Source organism: Meles meles, chromosome 7 (assembly GCF_922984935.1).
Source record: "Meles meles chromosome 7, mMelMel3.1 paternal haplotype, whole genome shotgun sequence".
In the NCBI taxonomy this organism is placed as follows: Eukaryota; Metazoa; Chordata; class Mammalia; order Carnivora; family Mustelidae; genus Meles; species Meles meles.
In genome coordinates this window covers 125,676,261-125,688,940 of record NC_060072.1, presented here as the reverse complement: position 1 = coordinate 125,688,940, position 12,680 = coordinate 125,676,261, and the positions used below count along the sequence as shown (strand labels likewise).

The 12,680-nt window shown below is 37.9% G+C and overlaps 1 protein-coding gene across 1 annotated transcript in view; it reads left to right on the top strand.

Moving 5' to 3' along the window:
• The window catches only part of ITGA8 (integrin subunit alpha 8), a 173,754-nt gene that overhangs the window by 36,220 nt on the left and 124,854 nt on the right, over nt 1–12,680 (top strand). The window contains exons 7-10 of the mRNA XM_046013396.1: nt 3,189–3,314; nt 4,397–4,441; nt 10,278–10,321; nt 11,850–11,906. Coding sequence (XP_045869352.1) covers nt 3,189–3,314; nt 4,397–4,441; nt 10,278–10,321; nt 11,850–11,906 — 272 coding nt within the window. The remainder of the gene's footprint in view (nt 1–3,188; nt 3,315–4,396; nt 4,442–10,277; nt 10,322–11,849; nt 11,907–12,680) is intronic.

The following is a 12,680-nucleotide window of genomic DNA, read 5'->3' as shown; positions in this document are numbered from 1 at the left end:
ATGGAACAGAATGGAAAGCCCAGAAATAAACTCATGATTATATACTCAATTAATCTTCAACAAAGGAGGCAAGAATATCCAATGGGAAAAAGTCTCTTCCAAAAATGGTACTGAGAAAACTAGACAATTACATGCCAAAGAATGAAATTGGAGCACTTTCTGACACTATACACAAAAATACACTCAAAACGGATCACGGACCTAAATGTGAGACTTGAAACCATAAAAATCCTGGAAGAGAGCACAGGCAGTCGTTTCTCTGACATCAGCCATGGCAACATTTTCTAGGTATGTATCCTGAGGCAAGGGAAACAAAACCAAAAATAAAGTATTGGGACTATTTCAAAATAAAAATCTTCTGCATGGCAAAGGAAGCAATCAACAAAACTGAAAAACAACCTACTGAATGGGAAAAGATATTTGCAAATGATAAACCCACTAAAGAATTAGTATCCAAAATATATAAAGAACTTCTACAACTCAACACCAAAAAATATTCCAATTAAATATGGTCAGAAAACTTGAAAAGACATTTCTCCAAAGACACACAGATGCCAAAAGATGCATGAAAAGATGCTCAGTGTCAGTAATCACCAAGGAAATGAAAATCAAAACCACAATGAGATATCACCTCACACCTAGCAGAATGGCTATAATCACAACAGAAGAAGCAACAAATGTTGGCAAGGATGTGGAGGAAAAGGAGCAGGGATGCACTTTTGGTGGGAATGCAAACTGGTGCAGCCACTGTGAAGGCTTCCTCTGAAAATTAAAAATAGAATTACCAAATGATCCCATAATTTCAGTACTGGGTATTTACACAAAGAATACAAAAACACTAAATCAAAAAGGTATATGCACCCCTATGTTTATTTCAGCATTCCTTACAACACCCTAATTTTGGAAGCAGGCCAGCCGTGCATCAAGAGATGAATGGATAAAGAAGAAGTGGTGTATAAACAATGGAATACTACTCAGCCATAAACAAGAATGAAATCTTGCCATTTGCCTCTCCAGGAGTGGATCTAGAGAGTATATTACTCAGTGAAATAAGTGAGTCATAGAAAGACAAATTCTATTATTTCATTCATATGTGGAATTTAAGAAATAAAACAAACGAACAAATTTAAAAAAGAGAAAAATCAAACACAGACTCTGACTATAGAGAACAAACTGATGGTTACCAGAGGGGAAAAGGGGGGGGGGCAAGGGATGAGTGAAATATGTGAAAGGGATTAAGAGTACATTTCTTTTAACAAGCACTGAGTAATGAATAGAATTGTTGTATCACCATGTTGTACACCTGAAGTAATATAACACTGTGTGTCAACTATACTGGAATTAAAATAAAAAATAAATTTAAAAACTACAAATTTTTTTTTTTAAAAACCAATGGAAGAGATCTGGGAGATGAGTTTATGATAAAATTGTATGTGAAATTACTGTTAAGCTTCCTTCATATATATATATATATATATACGTATATATATATATACAACTATGAACATCAAATAATTAACATTTCAGTCTTAAAAAATTATTTTGTAAACTGAAAGGCTGTATTTTATGCAGCAGATTATGCAGGTTATAAAGTAAAAATTATGTGTGTTTAAAAAGATTTTCTTCTAATTCACTTGATTAGATAATCAATCTCATTCACTTGATTAGATACTTTTTTCCTTTCCTTAAGTTCAAATGTCAGATACTGATTGGAAAAGTAACCATACCAAGGAGATTTAGAAGCATTGTCTGTTATTGTCTGTAAAATTTTATTTAGACTTAAGATTATAATGTATATTGAAGCAGCTAAAGGAAACAGACAAAGGCAGTGTGTATGTGGGAGGTGGGAAGGGGGTATTTAGATTTAAACCAGAGAAAATTGGGAAATTCTGTAGTCATTGTTCACAGTCATTTCAGGCACAGTCACTGGGAAATATTTATGGTCAGATTTGATAATTTTATTCCTTTTGGACTTCAAACAGAAAGACTGTGAATTATCACTAAATTCCCAAAGAATAATTTGGCTTTCAAACTAATATTAATATTAAATATTAGTTTCTTGAAATCCTTTCTCCAGTTTTCTCCCAAAAAGCATGAGCTCACACTTGTCCCTTAGATGTCTGTTATAAATACAGGAATGCATGGAAATTGTGGTGGAAATTGCTGGCCATCTTCTGCTTATTTGACCACCCCAATATGATCATATTTCAAGACTTTTAATAGTGACTTTATTTGGGAGATATTAGCCAGTTCTTAGCATATCATTGTTGGCAGCCATGGATTCCTTTTTTTTTTTTTTTTTTTTTTTCTAAAATTCTGGATCTCACTGGACCTCATAGCCTCCCATTGTCATAATTTATTCTCTATGTATACATTTTAGCATAAAAATTTTAGCATAACAAATAAAGGGCTCAAAGGTTATATAATTCCCTCCCTTACATAACTGATAGATTTCACAATCTATTAAGTGATTTAGATTTAAACTGTATTTTGTGAGAACACAAAAAATTTTCTTAGAATGCCAAAGAAGACCTTGGTTTTAATGACAAATACCCTGAAAGCAAAACCACATGACTTGAAGGAAACCACTCATGCTCTCTGGGCCTTAGTTTCCCCACCTATAAGAAGTCATGTTTTGGCTAGGTGATCTCAAAATTAGATGATGTTTCTTCTAGCCACGATGTTCCAGATTAAAAATTTAATCCAGGGGCTCCTGGGTGGCTCAGTGGGCTAAGCCTCTGCCTTCGGCTCAGGTCATGATCTCAGGGTCCTGGGATCGAGCAGGGAGCCTGCTTCTTCCTCTCTCTGTCTGCCTGCCTCTCTATCTACTTGTGATCTCTGTCTGTCAAATAAATAAATAAAATCTTTAAAAAAATTTTAATCCATAAATTTTGCCAACAGATGTCTTTATTCAGATATTTTTCCCATTTGGAGATGGAGTATGTATTGCGAAGGCATTGGGAAGACAGATAAAATGTAGTTCATCTTTGGTTCTTCTGTCAGAATAGAAAATTCTATCCAGCTGTAACCAGCTTTACCTTGCAGTTTGGCAGGTGGGAAAATTCATCATCAAAAATGCAAGCAATTCCATGATTATTTTCAGGGGAGGATATGTTATTCAGATTTTGCCCAAGGAGGGCCTGCCTCTTGCATTTGTTCAGCTAATGTATTCATTTGTTTGAACACAGGTCAGGTGATCACTGCCAGTATTGCCGATATCATTGCAAATTACTCATTCAAGGATATTCTAAGGAAATTGGCTCGAGAAAAACAGACGGACGTGGCTCCGGCTTCCTATGATGATAGTTACCTTGGTGAGAATTGTTGCTTAACCCATTTGTTGTTCTCAAAAGGCAAACATATTAAATGTAGATGCAAATTTTATTCCTCGCTTATTTAATATTATTCTGCAACTTAGGCAAATTTTCATTCCTTGCTAGCTTAGAATGGACTTTCTTTTTGTTGAGCCATATTATAAGTCTTTTCTTTGGATTCAGCCTACTTTATAGACTCCATAGAAGATTCTTTCAGCTTTTAAAAATTTCAATAAATTAAACTTAGGTGGATACTTCCTTCACACAATAAAACACTGGCCTCAGCCCCAAAATCAGTATCTCACATACTGGGGGATTTTGGTGGTTGCTTTTGTGTTTTGATTTAGGCTGTAGTATGCAGTTATGCAATCAAACACTAACCATCATAGTGTGTTGCACATAAAATATTTTGCCAGTTGTAGAGAGTATGAATTAGTGGGGCTGCCCAGTGCTATAGGGGCAACATGCTAGTGGTCCTTTCTAGTTTTTAGAGCAATAACAAAAGACCTTCTAGTTGCTAGAATGTTATCAAAATGTATTATATGCAAACCCTACGACCTCATTGCACCTCTGTTGATTGCTTGGCATTGGCATTTTGATTGCTTGATAAATTAAGCAAAATGTATTTATATTTTTTACCTCACCTCACTTTAAAGGTAAGTGCAATTTTTGGAAAACCATCCTTAAAGTTATTAGGACACAGACCTTCTTGATGATCAGAAGCAGCAAAACCTGAGCACAAAAGATACCTTTCAGAGTATCACGTCTGATCCTGAAGAGTCAGCAACCCTAAAATGTGGTGGCACCCATTTACACTTTAAGGTGGATTATGAAGCATCCCTCAGAATCAGAATTGTGCTGCCAGGCCTCAGAAGAAGCAGATTATTACGCTTCCAGAAGTTAGTACAGAACTGCTCATATTGGCTTCACTGATTTTTCCCTCCGCAGAACCCTAAACTTTTATGTTAACAATATTTGTCGAGATTTCTGAGCAAACAGTACTATGGTAATTCTTTTGTTTTTCTGGACATAGCTTTTTGTAAAGTCTTCAAGTGTGATTGGTTTTCCTTTCTTTAACACAGGATATTCAGTTGCTGCTGGGGAATTTACTGGAGACACTGAGCAAGGTGAGAGACATTATTGAATGTAAGTGATTTACAAAGCATGAAGATAAAGTGACCTAAAAAGCCCCTTTATAAATGTAATTTTCTTCACTACACAAAATGTATAAAAATGGAATCCCAGAATGTGTATGATAACAATCTATAGAAAAACAAACAAAATACACTTTAGCACAGCTTTATAAGTCTCAAGAAATTCCATAAGACTGAATATCCATCTTTATAAAATCTAGTTAAGCAACAAAACACAAGTACAGTAATCCCATGTTATGCATAAAAAAATAAGGTGATTAAATGGCCTACACAAAAGCTATGCTGTTAGTGAGAGATCAAATTTGAAAAATCAACATTTCCCATCTTTAATGTAATTTCTGGGATCTCATGTTAAACATATCCATACTAAACTCCCTACTGGACTCCAAAACAACATCTCCACGTTATTTCCTTTTCCCCTTTGGACATGCTCAAGCCCAAAATAATGGAATGAATTAACCCTTATTCTCATATATGGCCCTCACCTCTGTCCTCTATATCTTGAGAAAGCTGTCATCCCTGGTTTCAATCCACTGAGTCTGAAGCCACTCTAATTTCCAGCGGTCAAATGCTACTTTTTTTTTCTTAGTCTAATTTCAATTGTCGTCTCCTCCAGAAATCCTTCTTTCACTTCCTTCTGTAAACTCCTATCTCATCTCATGTCATTTTTCTCTCTCATAAGGCATTTAGCATTCATTTATTTGTCCGATATTTTTGAGCACCTACTCTACGCCGGGCTCTGTGTTAAATGCTGAACACACAGAGGCGAACAGATGGTCCTTGCACTCAGTTTATGGTCCTAGTAGGGCTGACAGGTGTTAAAGAATAACCCAAAATACCTGATTAAAAATTGTAGTAGCAGGGTGCCTGGGTGGCTCAGTGTGTTGAGCCTAAGCCTTTGGCTCAGGTCGTGATCTCAGGGTCCTGGGATTGAGCCCCACATCGGGTTGTCTGCTCAGCGGGGAGCCTGCTTCCCCCTCTCTCTCTGCCTACTTGTGTCCTCTGTCTGTGAAATAAATAAATAAAATCTTTTTAAAAAATTGTAGTAAGTGCTAGAATAAAGTTCTAAACATAAAACGAATCCAACCCCCATCACCTAGTCAACTTGCAGAAATCCTGCCTCCTGAGACCAATCGCATTAGGGGTTAGGTTTCAATACTATGAATTTTGTGGGGGACACAAATATTCAGTCCATAGGAATACCTATCATACCAGACTGTTACTGATTACTGAATGACTCAATCATCAATCAATCCATATTTTCATCTTGTTTCATATGAACCTTAACTACTTTTTTACTAATGTGTTTTAATGAACTCACAAAGCATTAAGAGTAAATGAAATGTGGCCATCCCTAGAAATCATCAGAGCTCTTTTGTTTCACGTCAACAGGACCCACAAAGCAGAAATTCACGGAGAATAAAACATTTTATGCAGTGAGGTAGGGGTTGAAAGCAGGGTGGGTTTTTTTTTTCTTTAAAAGAACATTTTTCTTCTTATAATAAGCTATAAAAATATGAGCTAGTTTTTAAAGGTCCTATCTTTCCATTTATTTTTTTCTTTAAGATATTAAAAGACAATCTATTGTGGTTGTTAAAAGCATGGACTTTGGACCCAGACCACTTGAGTTTCAACCCTGACTTTGCCACTTACCAGCTCTGTGACCTAGTTACCTGAATCTCAGTGCCTCTCTGTCTTAATTTCTAAAAGAGGAATGTTGGTAATGATGAAGGTGATGACAATGATGATAATGGTAATGATGATGATAATGATAAGGAATGATAACAATGATGATGATAATATTATCTATATCATGGGATTCTTATGAGGATTAAATAAGCTAATCCTACATGTTCATGAAACAGTAGAATAATTCCTGATACATAACAAATGCCATTTAAATATTAGCTATAAGAAGAAAGAACTCTTGGATTAGTCACCATCAGGATAAAACTGAATTCCTAGTACCTTAGAAGACTCAAATCTTATAATCACTCAGTGATTAAGCAACGAAAACTGTAAAATATGCCAAGTGATTTTATTTTTTTTAATTTTTTTTCTTAAGATTTTATTCCCCCATTTGACAGACAGAGATCACAAGTAGGCAGAAAGGCAGGCAGAGAGAGAGTGGGGTGGAGAAGCAGGCTCCCCGTCGAGCAGAGAGCCCGATGCGGGACTCGATCCCAAGATCATGACCTGAGCTGAAGGCAGCGGCTTAACCCACTGAGCCACCCAGATGCCCTGTCAAGTGAGTTTAAACATGACATTAAACTCTTGGAAAGTTCCCCACCCAGTACAGCATTTAGTCCTGACCCATGGAAATTAATAGGGAATTTACCCCAAAGATACAGATGTAGTGAAAAGAAGGGCCATCTGTACCCTAATGTTCATAGCAGCAATGGCCACCATTGCCAAACTGTGGAAAGAGCCAAGATGCCCTTGAACAGACGAATGGATAAAGAAGATGTGGTCCATACATACAAGGTTTACCATGAGTTACTGAAATGGATCTAAGAAGAGTCACTTATTTTCCCTCCCAACTGAATATCTTTATAGTTGAGCGACAGTTCTAACTCACCTTAAACTCCAAACAATTTCCCCATCTTGATCATTTTTAAATCATTATGAACATTTTAAACCAACATTTACTTTTAATAACTCCTAGTGTCGTGACCATATGAGCCTGCAGACCCCAATGTTACTGAGTGTGAGGGTTGTTGTCTTCTAAACGGAATTCGGAATGTTTATGGAATGCTTAGTAGTGGTTGTCATGTATTTCAAATGGGATAGTCAGTCTTTTCTGGAATCGGTCAACTCCAGTATGTCGGATGGTGGTTTGCTATTACATGCCAATTTAATTCATGCTAAATAAAGATTATTGAAAACTGAGCAGTGTGCTAGCTACCAGTTCTGCCACCTTTCCCAGAAATCTGTCCAGATAGCTTAGTTTTTCTGAGCCTGGTTGTATTCTTCAAGGACATGCTTCACCTTCCCTCCACTTGCTATAGTTGAGCAATCCATGCTCCTGTGTAAAGTTAACCCCTCCACTTTGCACCAGGCCCCATTCTCTCTCATGAATCAAAGAAGGAACTCCAGCCATTCCTAATTCTGTCTCATATCATCAGGGTTTTCTTTTCTTTTTTTTTTTTAATCATTCCCATGAATAAGCATATAAGTATTCCCATGTATAAGCATACTGTTATTTTTCACGTCTTAAAAACAAAATCTCTTTTTCCACTTCCCCCCTCCAGCAAGCCCCTGTATTCTCTGCTTCAAAAGAGCTGTCACTCTTCTCTACCTGTATCTCTGTCTACCAGTTCCATTACCCTGCTCCTCTTAAAATCACTGCTCAGCTGAAACAGCTTCTGTCAAGCAAACCAGAGGCCTCCATGCAGCTCATCTTCCTTAACCATTAGGAGCATTTGACAGAGTTCATCATGTCCTCCTCATTTCTTCATTCAACTATCCAGTACTGGCAGCTTCTTCTCCTTCTATTTTATTGATTCCCCTTTAATTTCTCTCATCTCACTGAAGTGTCCCGGGGTTAAATATTTGGACTGTTTCTTTCCTCTTTGAATTTTGGTAATCTCATCCTGTCTCACTTATTTTTCCAGCTTATACTGAATTCCAGGTCCATGGTACTTCTCCAGATTACACTGAATTCTAGGTTCAGGGGCACATGTTCCAAGATCTAGAACCTCAAACTCAATACTCAACATCTCTGTTTGAATAGCTGTCTCAAACTTAATGTGCTCATGAGCAAACTCCTGACCTTCCCCCCAAAACATGGCCTACCCTCCATCATCTCTATGACAATGCCATCCTCCCCGTTGCTCAAGCTGAACATCTTGGAAGTCAGACTTGGACGGCACTCTTTCTCTCACACCCCATCCATATCCAAGTCATGAGAAAATCCTACTAACTAAACTCTCAAAATGTGACTGGAATCTGACCACTTCTCACTTTATGCACAGCTTCTACTCTGATGCAAGTCCCCCAACTCCACTGCAGTAGACTCCTACCCAGTCTCCCTGCTTTTACCCTTGCCCTCCTATAGTCTGTTCTAAATTCAGCAACCAAAGTGGTCCTTCAGAAACAGAAGTCAAATTGTATAACTTCTTTGATCAGTGATTTTTCAACTCATTCGGTCTGAAATTCAAGTCTTCACAATGACCTGAGAGACTCCATTCATCAGGCTACTAGTTACTTTGACCTCATCTCCTACCCCTTTACATCTCATTCCCTCTCCTCCAGCCACTCTGGTCTCCTGACTGCTCTTCGAATACTCCAGAAACACTTCTACCTCAGGACCTTTGCACTTGCCATTCTTTCTGATAGAACATACTTTTCCAACTTCTCCATAATATTTATAGCCTCACTTTCTTCAGTCTTTGCTCTAATGTCACTTTCTTGCCATATCCTTTCTTGCCAGTTATGCCGTAGAAGTCATAAGCCCTTCCTCATCTCCCCTCCAGCACAACCTGTACCAATTTACTATTTGTTTTCTGTCACTCACTCGTCTTCAAATTCTCTTCAAATATGCCATTTCATTGACTTCTGCTTTTTATTTATTTTTTTTAAAGATTTTTTATTTATTTGACAGAGAGAGAGATCACAAGTAGGCAGAGAAGCAGGCAGAGAGAGAGGAAGGGAAGCAGGCTCCCTGCTGAGCAGAGAGCCCGATGAGGGACTCGATCCCAGGACCCTGGAATCATGACCTGAGCCGAAGGCAGAGGCTTTAACCCACTGAGCCACCCAGGCGCCCCGACTTCTGCTTTTTTAAATTGACTGTCTCTTCCAACCAGAATATAAGTTCTGTGAAAGCAGGGAATTTTGTCCATTTTGCTCACTACTGTATACTCCATTTGCCTATAAATATTTATTGATTGAATGAATGGAATTACCACGGAAAAGTCTAACATATAACCCCAAATGAACCTTCTTTGATTATTAATGCTAACAGCATGATCAGCCACCTCTTCTAGAACACTGCACACCAGATATAGTTGATGCTAGAACTTGTGCTGTACCTTTCAGGGCAGGAGGAGGGGAAGGGAAATTCAAATGGAAGGGGATTCTCTTCCAGGTCCTTCCTATTTAAATTAAACTAAATTTTTAACCCCAATGAATCAAAAGATGCTTTAGATTTGTAGAAATAAGAACTGAAAGATCTTTGATAATCAGCAATTCCAACTCCCACCAATTACTGGAAAAAATGGGGTTCAGTGACACATCCCAGGTATATGGCAGGCCCGAGAATAACACCATTTCTTCTGAATCTAGAGCCAGATAATAGTGCAATGAGTTATATGGACACATTCCCCCAGGTTTTCCTCTTTTGCTTCTGTTAGTGAAGCTTCCCTTTTGGGAGATGCTTAACTACCAGGTGATCCACTAATTCTGCTACCAGCAAACATTTCCATGGGGGCCGGACTTATGTCATTTACGATGGCTCTTCTTTAGGTAACTGGAATTGTTTTAGCATGTTAGTGTGACAGAAGCTGTACTTTTTACACTAACACAAAAGGTGTCGCCACAGTGAAAGCTGGAGAAGCCAGAGTAAGAGGTTTAGCCTACGAATCACACACATGGAGACCAGTGATGAAGACTGGTAAATCCCACAGTACAACTTTTGTTCTGTTTTCCATGGTCTGTAGCAGAAGCAAAAGCAAACACAAAACCATGACTTCACACTTCCAGCTGCCCACATGATGGTTACTCCTGTAAAAGGCACTGTCTTTAACTGATGTGTTGGATAGCTTTAAAATACATGTAATCTCCCTTCTCAATGGCTAATTTTACTCCCCAGAACTGGTTGCTGGCGTTCCAAGAGGAGCACAGAATTTTGGATATGTGAGTACAAAGAATACATTGTTGGATATTTTCTTAGAGATGCAAAGAAATGTTTCATTTCACTCAATTTTTGAATGGTTTAAAATGCCTTTTAATAGTGAGCCCCTATAGATCCATGCTTGTATGCTTACTGAAAAGGAAGGAAAACAAGTGAAGCTAGATTTTTTTTTCCCTGATCTGTGTATAGGACCAGCTACAGAGTTTGTGGGACCTGGTACAAAATGAAGATGCAGGTCCCTTTGTTCAAAATTATTAAAAATTTTAGGATCACAACAGCTGGGCATTAAACCAAGGGTGGGGCCTGATGGAGCATGGGGACCCGTGTGACGGTGCAGGTCACACCCACAAGGCCAGCACGATCCTTGGGCATGACCCAGGAATAATTGCAAAGGATACTGTTGCCGATGTGCTCAGCATTTTAATATGCCTCATATAGTAGAAATGAGAAAATCAATTGTTATTACACTCGTGTCTTAGTTTCCTGAGATGGCCATGACAAATTACCACAAACTAGGTGGCTTAAAACAACATACAATTATTTTCTCATAGTTCAGGAGACCAGAGTCTGAAATCCCAGTGTCAGACAAGGGACCTTTTTTATCTGTTCCAGCTTTAGGTGGCCACTGCCTTTTTTGGTGTGTGTCAGCATGACTCCAATCTCTGCCTCTACCTCCAGATGGCCTTCCTCCATCTGTGTCTATGTGTGTCCTCTCCTCTCTGATGAAGACATCAGTCTTTGGATATAGGACCCACCCCAAATGCAGGATGATTTCATTTCAAGTTCCTTAATGTATTTCATCTACAAAGACCCTATTTCCAAGTAAGGTCCCCACCTGACGTTCTGGGCAACATGAACTTTGTAGGGATACTGTTCAGATCCGTTATACCTACTGAGCACGAAATTAGGAAATGAAAATCAAGAGACCTTCTGAAAAGAAAAGTTATATTTTAGACAACGTTTATTTTTTTAAAAGTCTAGTGAATATAATATCTGCAGGTTTTAGGTTGGCTGAATAGAATTAAAAGTAGTATTTTTGCTATGTGGTAATATTTAAAATTTTCATTTTTTTCTCATCAACTTATATTTTGAGACTTTCATTAAATTTATTATGTTATTATCCTTAAAAAATAAAATAAAATTTTCATTTTTTTTTTGTAAAGAGCCATAATCATGAATTTCTCATAATAACATAAACACAGAAATGAATTCAGAAAAAAACCCTGATTAATGAATGAACTGGCCATCAGGTTAAATGCCCTCAGCGTCCATTTGAATTCAATTTTTATTTTCCCTTTTCAGATTAGAAAGCGTTCATCTTATCTGAAAGTATCACAGACTTAGCCATAAATAAAAGTTCAAATGGATTTTTTTAAAGATCATTCTTATGGGATGACATTTTTGTTTTACATAAAGCTAATTATTAACTACTCTTCCCCAAATTTGAAAATGACTTAAGTTGTCATTTAAAATGTTTTTTTTCTCCAGTTCTGTCAAATGATGTAACCTCTCTAATCTCTATGATTTCAGGTTTCCATCATTAACTCTACAGATATGACTTTTATTCAGAATTTCACTGGCGAACAGGTGAGGACCTTTCAATATCAAACAATGTCACTCGGTACTAATAGTAAATTGCAATATTAACATCAATTATTCATTCATAAAATAAAAGTTCACTGAGGACTTACTCTGTGCTGGAAACTGTTCTACATGCTGGGAATATAACCGTGCATCAGACAGACAAGATCCCAGCTCTCAAGCCGCAGTGCCACTAACTACTAGGATCTGAGAACAATCCCGTTATATTGTAGGCCCATGTGTAGTATGCCTGGTGGTGAGTTCCTATAAGAAGGCACAGGCTTCTCTTCTCATAGGCCCCACTGTATCAGAGTCAATGGGCCTGTGCTCTGACTCCATTCCTCACTGTACTGGAGCCCTCAACCCATCCCAGCATTATGTGGAGGTTGACTAGCTATCTGGTTCTGGTTCCTTCCTCCCAGGGACTGGCTGAGGTCTTATGAATGAGGGAAGTGCCTGTCATTCTCCTAACCTAATGTGGGCTGAGATCATACTTTATCCACCACCCTGAGTTGTCCAGGGTATTGGGACCTTTTGAAATTTGCCACATTTCTTTAAACTGTGAATGTGCTATGACCATCTAAAGGAGCCAGTCATTAACCGAATCAGTTTCTCTGGGCAACCTATATTTTCTCCTAATCAGAAACCCAAGCTACTGGATTTCTAGGAAGCCTCACATTCAAATCTGGCCAAGTGACATCTTGACCTTCTGTATCATGGTTTAGGATCCTTGGATGCTCCACTCTTAGCTAGAGATGTAGATTTGGAATAATATATTTG